At 45.3% G+C, this 17,016-nt stretch overlaps 1 protein-coding gene across 1 annotated transcript in view; it reads left to right on the top strand.

The window, feature by feature from the left end:
• LOC115387951 (sodium- and chloride-dependent taurine transporter-like) overlaps positions 1–16,679 on the top strand; it is a 28,830-nt gene extending 12,151 nt beyond the window's left edge. The window contains exons 4-15 of the mRNA XM_030090861.1: positions 2,803–2,891; positions 3,227–3,372; positions 3,494–3,626; positions 5,260–5,394; positions 5,645–5,748; positions 5,874–5,998; positions 8,894–9,006; positions 9,960–10,097; positions 12,215–12,317; positions 12,698–12,798; positions 12,921–13,091; positions 13,179–16,679. Coding sequence (XP_029946721.1) covers positions 2,803–2,891; positions 3,227–3,372; positions 3,494–3,626; positions 5,260–5,394; positions 5,645–5,748; positions 5,874–5,998; positions 8,894–9,006; positions 9,960–10,097; positions 12,215–12,317; positions 12,698–12,798; positions 12,921–13,091; positions 13,179–13,337 — 1,517 coding nt within the window. The 3' untranslated portion in view covers positions 13,338–16,679. The remainder of the gene's footprint in view (positions 1–2,802; positions 2,892–3,226; positions 3,373–3,493; positions 3,627–5,259; positions 5,395–5,644; positions 5,749–5,873; positions 5,999–8,893; positions 9,007–9,959; positions 10,098–12,214; positions 12,318–12,697; positions 12,799–12,920; positions 13,092–13,178) is intronic.
• The last annotated feature ends 337 nt before the right edge of the window (positions 16,680–17,016 follow it).

A 17,016-nucleotide genomic window follows, 5' to 3' on the forward strand; every position in this document is an offset into this window, starting at 1 on the left:
CGTCATTTTGATATGTAAAAACAGCAGAATAAAGATGAAGGGATGGATGGATGATGGATAGATATACAAATACAAAGTCAGACAACCCATAGATGAATGTGTGCAATTAAATAAAGAGATATTTAACCAGACTTATCACCAACTCATAGACTAACTATGCAAGTCGAGACAATAGATTCTGATCTAAGAACATAAACATCCAATCAAACAGAAATGTACATACAGTTTTCTAATTCGTTGTTTGATATTAGATGAAGCTCAGCGGTTGGAGAAGGAATGAGATTGTTCGGGTCCCAGACGTCTGGATTATATTCCAGAATGAGGTTTCATGAGGTCTGAGCTGTGGAGGCGGGACTAAGAGAGACGTGTTGTGGAAATTCTATTAATAAGTGCACCAACGATGAGTTCCTTATTGATTCCTTTTATTCCAGTTGCGACAGGAGAGAAGTCACCACTGCTCAGTCAGGGTGAGTTCTGAAGTTCTGAGACACAGACTGGTATTTATACCCTGTCCTGCCGCCCTGAACCCCTGCGGCCAGGGGCAGACAGGTTAATGTCATTAACATGTAGGGGCTGCCCTCAGTCAGGAAGGGACACATATTTAACATATGAAGTGACAAAGGAGCAGAAACTCCAACAATCCAACCACTTCAACCCCTGTGGCTGCCGATGTATCTGAGAAGAACAGCATACAAACCATAGATACCTTTAGGAGATGACGCCCGGTCAGGGGGAGACACATTTGTTCAGCATGTAACAGGACAATCAGGAACGAAATCCCCCCGCTTCTCGGCTACAGTTGCGTGAGGATCCCAGGAGGCCGTCTGCAGAGGAAGTCTACTTAAAGTTGAAAACCATCTCATGCATCAAAGACATAAAGATTTCCATCGCAGACGAGGCGCTTCAGCTTTAGACCACGTTTACACTGAAACGTTTCCAGAAAACACGCATCGGTTTTGCTGTTTCGTTTCGCGATCACGTGTCAACGATGTCCGTGTCCGTTTTTCAAAGTTGTGTTTGTTGTCAGAAATGCAGGCCTTGCAACCGTCGTCATGGAAACAGCCTGTTCCTGTGGTTACTTTTTCATTAAATTCTGTTTTTCTGGAGCAGGAGGGTCTCATTAATCCTGAGATAAATCAGCCCATAACAGGAGCGATATGAAATCTGGTTCACATTGTGTCAGGTCCACTGCGAGAAGTGCATCCTGGGTAAAAACGTGAGCTCATGAAGAGTAGGACACAGTTATGTTGTGCACGATAAAACATTTGAGAAAACATAAAAAAACCCGTGTTTGAAAGGTCAGTAGCTGAAAAGTAATTTCTTCTGTGTGGACCCCACCGAAACCGGCTGGCGGCGCTCCGGCTGGCGGCGCTCCGGCTGGCGGCGGTGGTTCGTTTCCTAATGAGAGCCGGACGGCGGTGAAGTTATTAATTCCAGCGGGGAACCTCCTGTCGCGGCACGTCCAACGGTCTCCTCTGATTACAAACAACAACGACAAATCGTTTGTTTTGCTTTGAATGTGTGAAAATAATTCCTGCCCGTGTGCCTGAAGTGATGAACCTGAAAACAAACCCGCCAAGGTCAGCCAAGGTCGGCCGGGGAGCGCATGAGGCGGCGTCGTGGAGGACGGCGCGTCTGTTTGTTTGATCAGCATTGTACCGAGTGATCCGAGCAGGCCGACGTGTGTGTGTGTGTGTCGCAGAGATGTTTAGCTCGGCAGCAGCTGATTAGCTGAATGATTAAACGGACGCGATGCGAGGCCGAAATGGTTCATACATTCACACACACACAGACACACACACACACACACACGCAGATGAACGCAACCAGGTCTTGGATTCATGTGGACTCACACACACTCACACAGATGGCCAATGACGTTGGGAGACATTAATTTGGTTGAGTGGCCCCTGTCGGTTGTCTGCACACACACACACACACACACACACACACACACAGTGCTCGCTCCGACACACTCATGAGGACCACGGCCGTTGCTCGACCTCTAACCTAAAAACTAATCCGGCTTCAGCGTTGATCCAAATCCCGGCTCCGGCACCTGTTGTCATCTCGGTGGATTTTTTTGATGGAAACATGAAAATGTGCGCCGCAGCCTTGATCTGGTTTCTGCCATCGGCCTCCCAGTCAAGGCTGTTTGTGACGTGGAGGATTGAAACCACAAAAAAAAAACATGGCGGTTCTGGACCTTGAGGGGGTTTAATGTGACTGAAAATAAATTGTTAAAAAAAAAGATCTGAACTCTGAGTAAATGACGAGCTGCACAGCAGGATTAAGCTTTTATTCAAACTGCATCCATCAGCTGGAGAGAGGTTATCCAGCGCAAACAAGGTGCACAGAGCCTGTCAGACCAACAGATGAAGAGAGAGAAGCAGGAAGCAGCATCCGGCCCACACTCAGGATGTGACGGCCGAGCTGGAGTCTCATCAACTTTACTCCAAATAAAGAAAAACGCTCAACTCTGTCAGAGAGTCCCAGACGAGTGTTGGCTTCACGGCTTCGGATCTGTCAGCATGGTGCAGTTAAAACCCGCAATTTTCCTGCAAGCTGCAAGTTAAACCTCCTTATGCACGATAACGCTCTTCTAAGGGACGAGTATAAATACGAATACCGATATGAAAATGCTTGGGACCTAATTAGCTTGTTTTGCCTGCTGTGAGAAATGTGGCGTGTCTTTCAGGTCACGGATCTGAAAGCGGCTCGTGTTACTTTGTTTAGGCTGCTGCTGAAAACGACCTTCTGCTCCTGTTTGTAACGTCTCCTCCAATCCTCTCGTCTCTCCAGGTATCGGTTACGCCTCCATCGTGATTGTGTCCCTTCTGAACATCTACTACATCGTCATCCTGGCCTGGGGTCTCTACTACCTGTTCCAGGTACGTCTGGGATCCGCTTCTCTGGCTGGTATTCCACACTTAGTGACAAATCTTCACCAGGTTTTCATCAAGTGACATTTTTTTCAAAAATAAGGCAATTTTAGGTTGAAATCACGTGTTTGTAAATGTTGGGAATTGCAGGGAATAAAGGTTGTCAGAAAACTAGACAATACAGTACAGACATCTAAAAAAGCTACTTAAGATCTTCAACAACAAAATGTTCATCAAAATATGATGGTTTTTTTTTCTTCAAACGCTCTAAATCCACATTTTTCATGATGTCCTCCTGCTAAATGCTGTAACTCGTCCTTTCTCTGCCGCGCCGCTGTGTCCAGTGCTTTCAGCCGGAGCTTCCCTGGGCCAAATGCAAGCAGCCCTGGAACACCGACCGCTGCATCGAGGACACCTACCGCAAGAACAAATCCCTCTGGGTGGCCGCCAACGCCTCCAACTTCACCTCCCCCGTCACCGAGTTCTGGGAGTGAGTTACATAAAACCACACACACACACACACACGCCCCTGCTCGCAGGGTGCCATGTGTCCGAGAAGCTTCCTGCAGCCGGAGCGCCGTCCTGACGGCTCGGTTGGCGGTTTGTTGCAGACACAATGTGCTGGGGATCACCAGAGGCATCGAGGAGATGGGCACCATCAAGTGGGACCTGGCCCTGTGTCTGCTGCTCGTCTGGGTCATCTGCTTCTTCTGCATCTGGAAGGGGGTCAAATCCACCGGAAAGGTACGTCTACTGTAATCCGTCTGTAATCCTCAGCGGCCAAATCAATATTTCATCACTACTTGTTTTGTGTGCACCAATATGATTCATGGCTTTTTATGCTAGCTGACCTTTAAAAATGGGTAATATCAATAGAGATGCATTGACGAGCAGCTGAACACCATGAGAGGCTGACGCTCGATAAGAGCTGTGCACAAATGTCTCCGGTTGCATAAATGTTTCCCCAAAGGCAGCCGGGTCGCCTCCTTCACGCCACAGCTGATGCATCTGAGGGATTATCATATGATCCAGAGTTATCGAGAACTGCACAAACTGTGTCAGCACCTCTCAGGGGGACCGACGGATCTCTGCCCCGAACATCTGGATGCATCACACTGTCATGCACGGCTGTGTAATCTTTCAAATACAGTACTGATCACCGAACGCAGAGCTGTCAGACTCGTCTCAGTTGGTGCAACGCCCGACTTTTCTCACAGTTTATTGCGGTAGACGTGCACAGAAAACACTTGAAACCACATTAAATTGCTGCTCAAACAACAACAACAACAACAACTTGCCCCGAGACCAAAGGCGATCAATCTCAGACGACTCTTTTTATAGCCTCAATGCTCCTTATTGATCGGCCGGCTGTGATTTATGCTTTCTGGTTGCTCCAAGTTGTAACTCTGGTAATAAAACCGCTTCTACAAGGCCAAGTGTGGTCAGCGTTTCCCAAGCCAACTGATAATGACACACCGCTATTGATTTAAGGCTCAGCCTGTGGTCTGCTGTTGTCGTAATCCCAAAATAACATCCAGTGTTACTGACAAGTCCCTAATCAGAGAAAATTACCTTCATTACATCTAAAACGGTCACATCTTTTTTGGTATTATTCCATTATTGGCCGGCTTAGGGTTGGGTAGGGGTAGGGTTAGAGTTAGGGTTGGGTAGGGGTAGGGTTAGCATTGGGGTTAAGTGGGTTTAGGTTAGAATTAGTTAGTTAGGGTTAGGGTTAGAGTTAGGTAGGGTTAGGGCTAGCACTTTGGATAGCTAACTCGCATAATTAGTGTTTCAAAAATATTGTTGACTAAACATTGCAGTTTTATTGAGGATTCCCCGATATTGATAGCATCGGGTCAGATACTGCATGGAGTGCTAATGGTACCTGTGAATCCTCCTCGGTGTTATGTGATGTTGTTTATCACAACGTCAGCAGCAGGTCGATAAGAAAGGACGGGCGATATCCGCGGGTCGGATTCATTGACATGAATGAGACGACAGACTGTGTTCTGTTCTGAGTTCTGCTCTTTCTGCCCCGACACTGGGGGCTCCAGGTGAAGAGGTCCTGCCGATAACGGCGGAATGGAGCATTTTCATTTGGCTTCTTTTGACAGCGTGTTTGATGGCAGCAGGTGTCTCTTAGGGAAAGTTTCAACCTTTACTTGAAGTGTGTCAACTGTCTCTGAGAGGAAACCTTTAAACCACCATGCCACAAGCGGGTCGGCGGTAGGGGGATCCCCGAAGCGCTGCGGAGTCCGAGGAAAGCCGCTTCCTCAGATTCTCACCGACGTGTGCCCTCTGTGGGGGCCGAGGCGGAGCTTCCCTGCTCATGTCTTTCTCTCGCGGCCTCACGGTGTGTGTCTGCGGTCTCTTCCAGGTGGTCTACATCACTGCCACCTTCCCGTTCGTCATGCTCATCGTGCTGCTGATTCGTGGTGTTACTCTCCCCGGTGCCTCTGAAGGCATCAAGTTCTACCTGTACCCGGACCTCGCTCGCCTCAAGGACCCAGAGGTAGGTAACAGGTGCCTGAGGTGAAAACCGCTCCATCCTGGTCCTGGTCCCAGTCCAGACTCTCCTGGTCCCAGTCCAGATTCTCCATATTTCTTTTCATGAACAAACTCAACACCCATCACAGCCTTCTAGTAATCCTGCATAGTCCCAACTCCAACCATCGCCCTTCCCCCTTCATTCAGCAGGCCTCAGCCTTTTTCTCCCTTTACCCCCACCCCCCACCCCCACCCCTCCCCTCTATACACGACAGGTGTGGATTGATGCCGGCACCCAGATCTTTTTCTCCTACGCCATCTGTTTGGGCGCCATGACGTCCTTGGGGAGCTACAACAAATACAAATACAACTGCTACAGGTGAGGCGTTAGTTTACAGTGAGGGGGCTTTAGCAGTGGGGGAGAGCGGGGGGGCGGGGCGGGAGGGTAACGGGATCCTTGTGTGTTCATTAACAAATCCTCCTCATGACATATGTGTGACATAGGGACTGTATGCTGCTGGGAGCCCTCAACAGTGGTACCAGTTTTGTGTCTGGCTTCGCAATATTTTCCGTCCTGGGCTTCATGGCACAAGAGCAAGGGGTGGACATTGCTGATGTGGCAGAGTCAGGTACGAGGGTCCTAAAAAAACAACGGCGGCAGCGATGGTGGGCGCTGCTGCCTGGTTAACCAATTAAACAACAGTGATAATGAAGGGAAAAACAGCAACGAAACCAAAGACAACCCAACAGAGAATCACCCTGTTTGCTTTCAATTTCCAACAAATTGGACGGATTCCCCTGATTTCATGACAAATGACGGCATCGGAATATGGAAACTTCCGCAATCAAACACTCCGTGACGACAGCAGAATGTGAGAAGGCAGCTGTTTGTTAGCGATGCTTTGGATGGGGCAGTGGGAGAGACCTTGAAGACGTGTTTTCAGGGCCAGACTCAGATTTCAGAAGCTTCATTCCCCTTCTGGAGGGAAGTGACAGGGCAGAGTGCATCTTGTGCCAGAGTGCTGAAAGTTTGCTTTCTGAGATGTTTTTATTTTTGTTGATCTTTCATTCTTTACCTTACGCACTGGCATCAGAGCTGTTGTGATCATTTATTTTTCCATTTTTAACTCCAGCAAGAGGCGACCCTGTCAGTTTTGTTCTGTTTACAGGATCCACAGAGAGATAAAGCAGGTAAAGACAGGAACTCAGCACTGTTTCTCCCTCCATGCAACGGTCAGCTGCTCTTTTTCGTTACGCTACCGTCTATCCAGCAGCACTGCTGCAGCCTTAAGACATTCACTCTGTTAAAGGGAATACAGTTAGCCTGGTTTACTTTCCCAGTAATGGGCCTCATGCAACAATATTTTCCTTTCCGTTTGCGTAACTTTTCCTGGGAGTTTGTCAGAATCAGCTGTAGCGCTGAAGTTAATGTATTTTCTGTGTGAACGATGCTTCTGAAGGTGATGGATTTCAAATGTGTTTGTACCCCGACTGTTCAGGGAAAAGCAAACAGGCCATAGAGAACAGAAGTACCGAATAAGAAGTGGAGGAATAAGATCATTTTCATCAACAAATTAAAAGTGAAATGAAAGATAAAATTAGGGGAAATGATAATAAAATGACATAAATGACAGATGGAGGAAAGTTGGTTTTCTGAAACAGAAACAGAATCCAGGGGACGATAGTTGATGTTTGCGTGCAGTTTATGTTAAATACATCATATTTGGTATTAAGATCAAAATGAATGTTTCAGATCTCGGCTCCATTCTCCTGGATCGATGGCTCTGATCAGATATTAAAACTGGGAAGCCACTTGACTTCCTGCGCCATAAATGACATGAGGGAAGATAATGAAGCCTTCACTTTGAACATCAAGATCAAATATACAGTGATGATAAGATCAGGCTTCAAAATTAAAAAAAACATCATTTAAGAATTGAGCGTTAATATTGAGTCTAAGTAATAATCTGCGTAGCAGCTTGACTCGTCCCAGATCATTTGTTCTGATCCAAACATTTACTTCACGTTAAAACTTCTTGCATGAGGCCCAAAACCCTTTTTCTTTCTTACAGAAGAATCACATGAATTTTTTCAGAATTATTTTATTTTATTTTTTTTTATAAATGGCGAAAACAGAAAGGTCAAACGTTTGGAGCTTGTTTGTGAAGAGCGACCCGTCCATGTGTGATGTTCCTGCATCAAACAGAAACTTTATTTCCTCCTGATAGAAACAGATTCGACTCCATGTGATTCCTGTGTGAATCAGGACCGTGGGCTCCGTGCAGAAGCGTCGGTGCTGACGGCCCAGTCGGTGTAGATATCGCCCAGTTCTGGAGCGACGCCTACAGAACTGTCCGATACCGCCGTTGTTTGGCGAGTGGGCCGATCCCCGTGTGCTTTTAGCTTCCAGAAATGTGCTTTTGTCTCTTAGTCAATCAGCAGAAGAGATGGTGTCAGATAAACGGATATGCTCAGAGAACGGGTTCGAGTCCCGGTTCTCCCACTTTAACACTCTGGCGACCCCTGTAGAAGGGAGACTGTGGCAGAAAGCAGTGGTCCTGAAGCCTCAGAGCCAGTTTTAACACGGCTCGATCCCGATGCGACGGAAGCTCTGCTTCTCTCACGTCAGTGTTTCTGCCGACTTCAGCATGTGCGAAGTGTTAAACTCTAATAACTGACTGTTCACAGAGCTTCACTCAACGGGCTGATAGAGTCCAGATTCCCCCTTTTCTTGAGTCAACGCGGTGTTTGGTTGGATGCCTTGTCATAATTCTCTTCTCAAAAAAAAAAAAAAAAGAAAAAGAAAAAAAAAAAAGGGAACATTTTATCTCATTTTATCAGCTGTAAATATGTTTGCTGTCCCGGCTGCTTCCTTGTTCCTCGACTTCTGTTTTACAGTTCCCACTGTAGCAGTGAAATTAGACCAACAAAAGAAGCCTTTTGCCACTCCCTTTGCGTCTGCTGCTGTTTTGAATCGGTCATTTTGCATCCCTCAGAGAAAGGGTCACGCTTATTCCAGCCGGGGATGCAAAATGGCTCGAGTGATGACTTTGCTGACAAACTGAATTTACTGCTTGTCTTTACAGATTTTTGATTTTGTCTTTTTTTTTTGTTTTTTTTTTGCTGGTTATACATATAATGACAAACTGTATAGAATTAATCACTGTTAAAGTGTTCTGCTCCTAATGTTGACCTTCTGAGCGATGTCCTCGTGGTGTATCCTGTGTTTTGTGTTGGGTGCGTTCAGTTTGTCGTGTGTTTTTTTCTGTGTTTGAAGCGGGAGGTGAGTACAGCCGTGCTGTAGACGATGCCTCTTTTCTGTCACACTCCACATGTAAAGAAAAGCTTGTTCACGTCTTGTTCTGCGTCTCCATCGTCTGGGGCTTCTCTTCTCACCCCCTCCCCAGGGATGCAGATCAGATGAGCCTATCGCGCCGCGCTAACGCCGCCCCTCCCCTTCACCCCCCTGTCTGCTCTCCCCCCCGCCCCCCCTCCTCCATACCCCACTTCCTGCTCTTCTGCAGGTCCAGGCCTGGCCTTCATTGCCTACCCCAAAGCTGTAACCATGATGCCTTTCCCGACAGTCTGGGCGATCCTCTTCTTCATTATGCTGCTGCTGCTTGGCCTCGACAGTCAGGTGAGCTCAGGTTTACATTTAAAGGTTATTCAGACTCTATTTTACTGGCCTGGCCCACAACCCACATGTTTGACTCGACTGAAGCTTTGCACATAGGAAAAAGAACAGTACTCACTGAATTGTTTGGAAATGCTGAGTTTTTCACTGCTTACTGTTAAAAAACAACCAATCCCTTTAGAAATATGTAAGAAAAATCTGCCAGTAAAGTGAAAAACTGACTGAAAATCATGTTTAACAACTTATAAATTGAACAAACTCTGTAAATATACAAAACTTCTCCCTGGATTTCTTCAAGAAGCTTTTAGCAGGATTTTATCCTGATGTGTTTTTAGAGGAAAACGCTGTAACCGATAAAGAAACGAGCAAAAGAAACCCTGATAAACCTGGTTTTCATTTCTTCTCTGATTTTGAGAGGCGCTCTATAAATACATTTGATGATAATGACATTCCTGGCAGTTTTTATGTGCCCTTTAGCTAAACCTCCAGGGATCATTGCCCAGCTGTGGAAGCGAATCACGTGTAAAAGAAGCTGGAAAAACAGCATTTGAATTGTGTTTGGACCAGCAGCAGTTTCTTAATGCATTTTCTGCCTTTCTGCAAAATTCAATTATGCAACTATTATATCATTGTTGTTTTTTAATTCAAGTGCAATCCACGGCAAAGCTCTACAGTCATTCACATAAAACCCCAGATGATTGAGTGTAACAACAAAAACCCCTACTCGGCAAAAAAAGAGCTAATGAGAGCAAAACGTGGTTGAATTTGTGCCAAACCGCAGCAGGAACACTTCCGCTGCAGTCGGCTTCAAAGTGACAAACAGTCCAACCCATCTGAGTTCAGACCCCCGAGGTCGTTTTCACATTTTCATTTCAGAGAAGTTTCAGTTTTACGCTGCAACTGCATAAAGTCTGAAATCAGTGTCGCAGTGACTGATCCGCTTCCTGTCCCGTCAGTTTGTGGAGGTGGAAGGGCAGATCACATCACTGGTGGATCTGTATCCGTCCTTCCTACGGAAGGGTTACCGCAGAGAGGTCTTCATCGCAATCATCTGCTGCATCAGCTACCTGCTGGGACTCACCATGGTTACCAAGGTAAGAACACGCCGGAAACAATCAGCAGAACGCACACGCGCCAACAAATAGCAGCCACGCAAATACAGCACCAAGAGCCACAGAAACCGACAGTGTGCTCAAAGCTTTCTGAATGTGGCTCACAACGTTTCAAAAGGAAGAAAATAAGCTCACTGCAAAACTAGCAAAGCCATCAAATCAATACAAGTTCCCTCAAAAAATGAATATCACTGAAAAGTCAATCAGCTTCTACACACCTAACATTTGAATTAGTAGTGTTTTACATTTTAATTATTATTTTCTCCCATTCAGAAAACAATTTATCTTATAAATCTCGTAATATTTTGAAATATTGTACACAGAATTTGCAGTTTTACACATAAATCTAAAAAAAAAAAAGGGAATTTCCAATGGAAAAGTGGAAGTTTCAGCGGTGATCAGACCTGAACAATTTGACATAAACAACACACATAACGGAAATCTCTGGCTCCCCCGTCTCATACACACTTCTAATATGGACTGCTGGATGAGATAAACGTGGACGGCGTCTGCCCGTACAGCCGCTGCCGCCCTGGTTTCGGTGTGCGGCCCTCGGCTCGACACAGCAGAACAACAGTCTGTTAGCGTGGCTCCCCGGGGAGATGGGAGAGGGGGTATTTATACCGTCGAGTCATGAGAACTTCCCTTCCCCTCATTCGGTATTAATAGAAACAACAGATCTGATTTAGCTTTTCCAAATCTTCAGTCTTTATGTCTTTTTTTTTAAATCCGGTATGTGTTTTTGTTACTTGACTTCCTGCCCCCTGCCCCTCCCCCCCCGGGGTTAATCTAATGTATGTTCCTCCCCAGATGCCCCCATTGCCCTCACATCTTTTCCCTCCCTGTTTCTTGCTGATTTATTTGGGATTTTCCAGCTTCTTCTCTTGGAATTTAAGGTTCCGAAGCCAATTTTCTTCGAATTATATGTTTTATTTTTCCTTATATTTTGTCCTGTTAGAGCTCAGCTATCATAATAATCATGTGATTTGGAATAAAGAAACTGAAAGCCGGTTTCAAACAAATCAGTCTTTGGTGGATCACGGAGTGCCTCAGGGTTCTGTGTTAGGACCCAGACTTTTCACCTTGCTCATGCGTTGTCATGAGACTCTCATGAGGAAATACTGCCTCAGTCTAATCCGATATGCAGATGACACACACGTCTATTTATGTGTGAAATAGGATGCAATTTTCTTCTTAAGATATGACCTTGGGTCATGGTTTAAATAAAGTGTATCAGTTGTTCTTGTTTTGTTTTTTTAATTGTATTACTTTTTTCTTGGGCTTTAAAGGCAACATTTTAGCTGGAATACACATTAAAGTTTCTTGACTGTTCAGTGATGAACAACAGCTGGACCAAACTACAGTCATCATCTTTATTTTTTTCATGTTATTTTAAAGAGTAATTCTGATCTGTCCCCAGTAAATAATAAGGAAGTTAAAGTTGCAGTTTCACGTGTGTGTCAGTAACTTTCCACTTTGTCTGGAAATACTGGTTTGCATTATTCTTACTGTCAGCTTCCTCCCAGTCGCTCTCTGTTTCCACTTATAGGCGTCTGTCACAGCATCTCTGCTTCGGAACACAAATGTATGACGGCCTCCAGGGTATTTCTCAAAATACTCAAATCAAACAAAAGCTTTTTTGTATTTCTTGGAATTCTGTAAAGCGTTCCTAATCATCTGGCGAACGTCACAGCCCACATCCGGATCGTCCTGTTTTCACCTTGTGTTTTCCTCCATCGCCATCTTGTCCTGCCCAGCTCTGCTCCCCGTCTCGGTTCCCATGGCGCCGTCTTTTTATGGAAGCGCTGGCCTGATTCAACTTTGGGATTCCCATGATCATTAGCTGTTTTTCGCGCCGGACGTACACGTGAGGGCACACATGCTCGTGCACGGCGACCTTCCCATGGGCCCACATGTCGGCCGCTCGCCCGCTTCATTTATCATCCTGTCAAGAGAAACATCGGGAGAAGAAATGGGGCAAAAACTGGAATAAATCCTGCGTTTGAGTCCCTCTGATTCTTGGATCCCTGTTGCTGGAAGCACGGTGCTGAACTGACGTTGGGTGTTCTTTCTTTGCTCTTTGTGCTGTGTGTCTGCAGGGTGGCATGTATGTTTTCCAGCTGTTTGACTACTATGCAGCGAGCGGTGTGTGCCTTCTGTGGGTGGCATTCTTTGAATGTGTAGCTGTTGCCTGGGTTTATGGTGAGTACGACCGCGCCAAGCGGACAGTTTAACGTCAAACGCAGTTTGTCATGTGTCTCAGTGAGAAACAGTTAAACCTGTTGGAGCAGATAATTTATCATAGAAAAGATATTTTTAGGAAAAATGAAATACTATTACCATAAATAATCTATCTGTCTTTCTATCTTGGATATTTCAAGTAGATTTTTGTTGTTGTTTAATATCTTTATCGAGATTTTTAACAATTTTTATACAAAAGCAAAAAACAAAAAAAAGAGAAAAAAAGACCCACCCACTAAACTAAAGCAAATAATCTCAACTATCAGTCACATAATATTAAAGAAAACAAAAATTTCAAGTAGATTTTTGAAGGTTTAACAGATTGGTTGGTCTTCTTTCAGGCGTTGATAATTTCTACGATGCTCTTGAGGACATGATGGGCTACAGACCAAATCCTTGGATGAAATGGAGCTGGACTGTGGTCACTCCTTTACTGTGCATGGTACGGCCCTTCTCCACCGTCTGGCTGATCAGATAACGTCTGCAGCGACACACACACACACACACACAGTCATGGTGGCCCGCCGTCCTTCCTGTAATCTCACGCTGCGTCGCTTCCTGCAGGGCTGCTTTATCTTCTCTTTGGTCAAATACAAGCCATTGACGTACAACAAGGTGTACCAGTATCCCGACTGGGCCATCGGAATCGGCTGGACTCTGGCCCTGGCCTCCATGATCTGCATCCCCATGGTGGTCGTCATCAAGATCATCCGATCTGACGGGCCGCTCATCGAGGTCAGTGCGAATCGGTACCAGCCGTCGTCTTGGTGGAATTAACCGAAGCTTCACTCTGAGCGTGTTTCCTCCTCCTCCCTCCTGCAGAGGATCAAGGCGGTGGCTGCTCCGGTCCGCGGCGGGGCCAGCTCCCGTCCCGCAGACCACCGTGGCCCCAAAGACCTGGCCTACCCTCTGGACCCCAACGGGAACAAGGGGCTGCTGCTGAAGGCCCCCACCCACACCATCGTAGAGACCATGATGTAAAGGAATGAGGCGGAGGCTCTCCATGAGATCGCTCTCCTCTCCTCTCCTGTCCTCTCAAACGCTTCTGGAGCTAGCTAGCTTTCTGTCTGTCTGTCTGTCGATGTCTTTCTGGTGGACTGATAAGGGTTTAAAGAAGAGAAAAAGAAAAAAAAACACAAGTTTCACCTTTCAAATCTTCTTGGGATACTTTGGGAGTAGTTGGCTGTCGGTGGTTTTTCTCCTGAGGGTAGTGATCGCATTTCAGATCTGTTTGATTTCCTGTTTGACGTGAGCACGTCGCGGCCAGTTAGCGTCCGCCTCGGTCACACGCTGGTTGATCTGTTCGTTCCACCAGCTGTTTTGTTTTTTTTGTTTTTTGTTTTTTTTTTGCGAATAATCTGAAGAATGTGGTTTTTGGAGTCTTGGAATCAAACAGCCTTTTGTAGCCACGACGTAAAAATCACCAAAACACGTTGTTCCAACGACTCGAACACGGTGCACTGAAATAACTGAAACGTGGCGACGCCAAAGCAAAACCAAACCATCACCTAAACACCAAGAATTAGAGATTTGCCATATTGGTGAAAACCGACGATTACAAAGTTCCCTATGCAGCTAACGGAAGACAAAAATCAGCCGATGGTCTGAAGAATTGTGGTTTTAATGCACCTTAGCACAAATTTTCCCATCTTCCATAGCGGCGACAGCTATGGGTCAAAGAGACAATGATGTAGAGTTTGGGAAAGCCGTTACTGCACAAGGAGGGGGGGTATCTGAAAGGATTTGAAGTGTGGAGGTTGAACCCTTGAGTGTGTTGTCTGTGGTGTACTGTACAGTAGTAGCTAATCAGTCTATCGATATCTATCTCTTTATCTATCCTTCTCTGTCCTAGATCAGTTTACAGTACATTAGTGACTGCACTAGGCTCTCTCCGCTTCAATTTTTATGGATTGGGTTTATTTTCCGCAGAGGAAGTTACATTATTATTAGTTTTCTTTTTCCTCTGATATGTTTAGATTTTGTTTTTTTCTATTAATGTTATTGGTATTCACTATTGAATTGCTGTAGTTTTACATAGAAGAAGGAACACTTTGTTCATCTGGTGATAATACTAAGCTATTATACAAATCATACATTTACAGTGGCAGCCATTGTAGTTCAGTCCGTGTCATTGTTGTTTTTAGCCTTGGCCCTTCAGACAAATCCGTATTTCGCACCACAAAAACAAGCAATGCAAACTGTTTTCTCATCTGTAAGGGGCGTGGATCAATTGTTACAATGGCTCCATCTGTAAGTCTGTAGGCGTTTGGGGTTTATAGCTTTTCCTCTTCTGTAGATACCAGGGGACAGTATTTAATTTGGGTTAATGCAGCCATCCAGCGGTTCAACAACACAGCACTAATTCAATCTCTGAAAGCGAAACACTGTGTGTGCGCGTGCTTGTGCTTGTGCGTGTGTGTGTGTGTGTGTGTGTGTGTGTGTGTACGTCAGAATCTTCCTGCAGACGCTTCAGCTTCAGAATGTGCCAGAAATTCTGCTAAAAACTAAAGCATAAGCTAACTTTCTACAAAACGGAAAAAAAACCCAAAGCTCTGTGGTCTGCAGCAGAAAACCGTGAAAACCCGGTGAGGCTGACGATCTGTGGCCCATTTCTAGCTGTGACGACAACGTTTCTGAGAAAAAAAAACTGCTAAACTGTGACTGCAAACTGCGAGAATGCAGCTCCTGTGAGAAGTGCAGATCTTAAAAACTGCAGGTTTACTCACATTCACCACGTCGTTTCAGCTCTTTATGAAGAAACGGGGATCGTTCTCACTTCCCTGAAACGAAAAAGTTGAGATGGAATCGTTTTGGCGTGGAGTGAGGAACGAAACGTCCCGGACAGAGGCGATCAATCGATCAATCACCCGCAGCGACACTCAGACCGTCAATGAGAAAACGAGGCCAATTCAGTCGAAATGCATGCAGTTCATCATTTCTACCTTATAATGCACAGGGAGAACATGCAGTCTCCTCACAGGAACAGTCTGCGCTCGAACCCGGGCGCCTGGCGGTGTGAACCACTGCACGCCTCGTCACAGCGCTGCGAGCAGAGAGAAAGAGCGATGTTTTCTTCATGTAGGTGTGTGCGTGTGCGTGCATGTGTGTGTGTGTGCGTGTGTGTGTGTGCGTCACCAGCGACCGTCCACTCAGGACCTTTTCTCTTCATTCATTCTCTGGGCTGCAGAGCTGCATTAATCCAGCATCCGAAGAAAAAAGAAAAAACCTGACTGAAAAGTGGGCGGAGATGCAGCGGCGTTTTTCATGCAGCTTGAAAGGGTTAAAAAAAACATTTAAAAAAAAAAAATCACACCTTAACTGCCTATTTTACCCACAACCAACGGCAAAAACACCAAGAGAGTGACTTGAAGTGAGTTCTTATTGCACCTTATCGCTATGATTTGGATTTCATATCAGAAGACGAGGCCAGCAGACAAAGAAAAGACCACTGCCATCTTTCTATTCAGGGTTCTCCACGGCCTCCTCTGTGAGAAATAAATATCCAAATATAGTTAAAACATGCTGCTCTAGTTCTCCCAACAGCAGACTGATTGAACCAGACCATTCATTCACACTTTGCAGAAATTTGACCAACATGTTGGAGTGACAGACCAGAGCCTTTCTTCTCTCTGAAGCTTTGATAGATCAGTCTTTGTTTTTGTTTTGTTTTTTTTGGGAATATAATCAAGTAGTTGATATCATTAAAAGGGATTTGCAAAACCAAATCCACAGCAAACATCTATTTTCATACAACTTTTCCTAAGTGAGTGGTCTTTGTACAGCTGACCTTCCATCAACAGACTCAAACTTTCTGTTACTCCTGTATTTTTGTACGGATCTGCTTCCGGTTTCCTTCGGAGGACGTTTGCGTTAAAAACTCAAACCGGTCGGAAAACGCAGGAATTGGAGAACTTTAATGGTTCATCTCCTGAATCTGAAGGGAACCGGGGCGGTCTCTGGGTTTATTCTGTGTGTTTACAGTCCGTCCCGCCTTCTCACACTCCTGCTCGTCAGCCTGTAAACCTTCCTTTGACCCAAGCTAACAGATTTCTCTCAGAGAAGACGAACTAGTGAAGCATTAGCGAGTTTTTACCGCTGGATGTGGAAATGTGACGGTCGCCCCGCCGGGCGAACGGAAAAGTTTCTGAAGATTCATTTTTTAGCTTGAAAATCAAATTGCATTATTCGTTTTGTTGAATTCAGCAGCTTCTTGGATTCTCTCTCTCTCTCCTTTTTTTCTGTCACATTTGCCTTTTGTATTCCAAATATGGTGTATTTGAATCCTCTGTCATTGGAGTAACATGTCAACTCAATCAAAAAAAAGAAAAAGAAAAAAAAAAGCTATGATTAGTGCAATATTTTCTAGAATGCAATTGTTTTTCACTGTTTATCCAAAAACTTGGTACTAATCGTGAACCTGTGAAAGTACAAATTGGAATCTTCAGGGTCCCGTTAAGACGTAAAGGTGTGGTTTGAATTGCACTGATGAGAAAACGATGGTAAAATTCCGTTTTAAAGCAATTTCTTCTTCCTTTTTTTTTGGTTTTCTTAAACTTCTTGTTGGGAAGAAACAGTAACACTGCCACTTCGCCCACAGGGTTTCAGAAACATGCGCCGGCTTTCCAAAGCTACGCCGCCACCAAAGCTGACGCGGAGCTAA

This window comes from Salarias fasciatus, chromosome 5 (assembly GCF_902148845.1).
Source record: "Salarias fasciatus chromosome 5, fSalaFa1.1, whole genome shotgun sequence".
NCBI lineage: Eukaryota > Metazoa > Chordata > Actinopteri > Blenniiformes > Blenniidae > Salarias > Salarias fasciatus.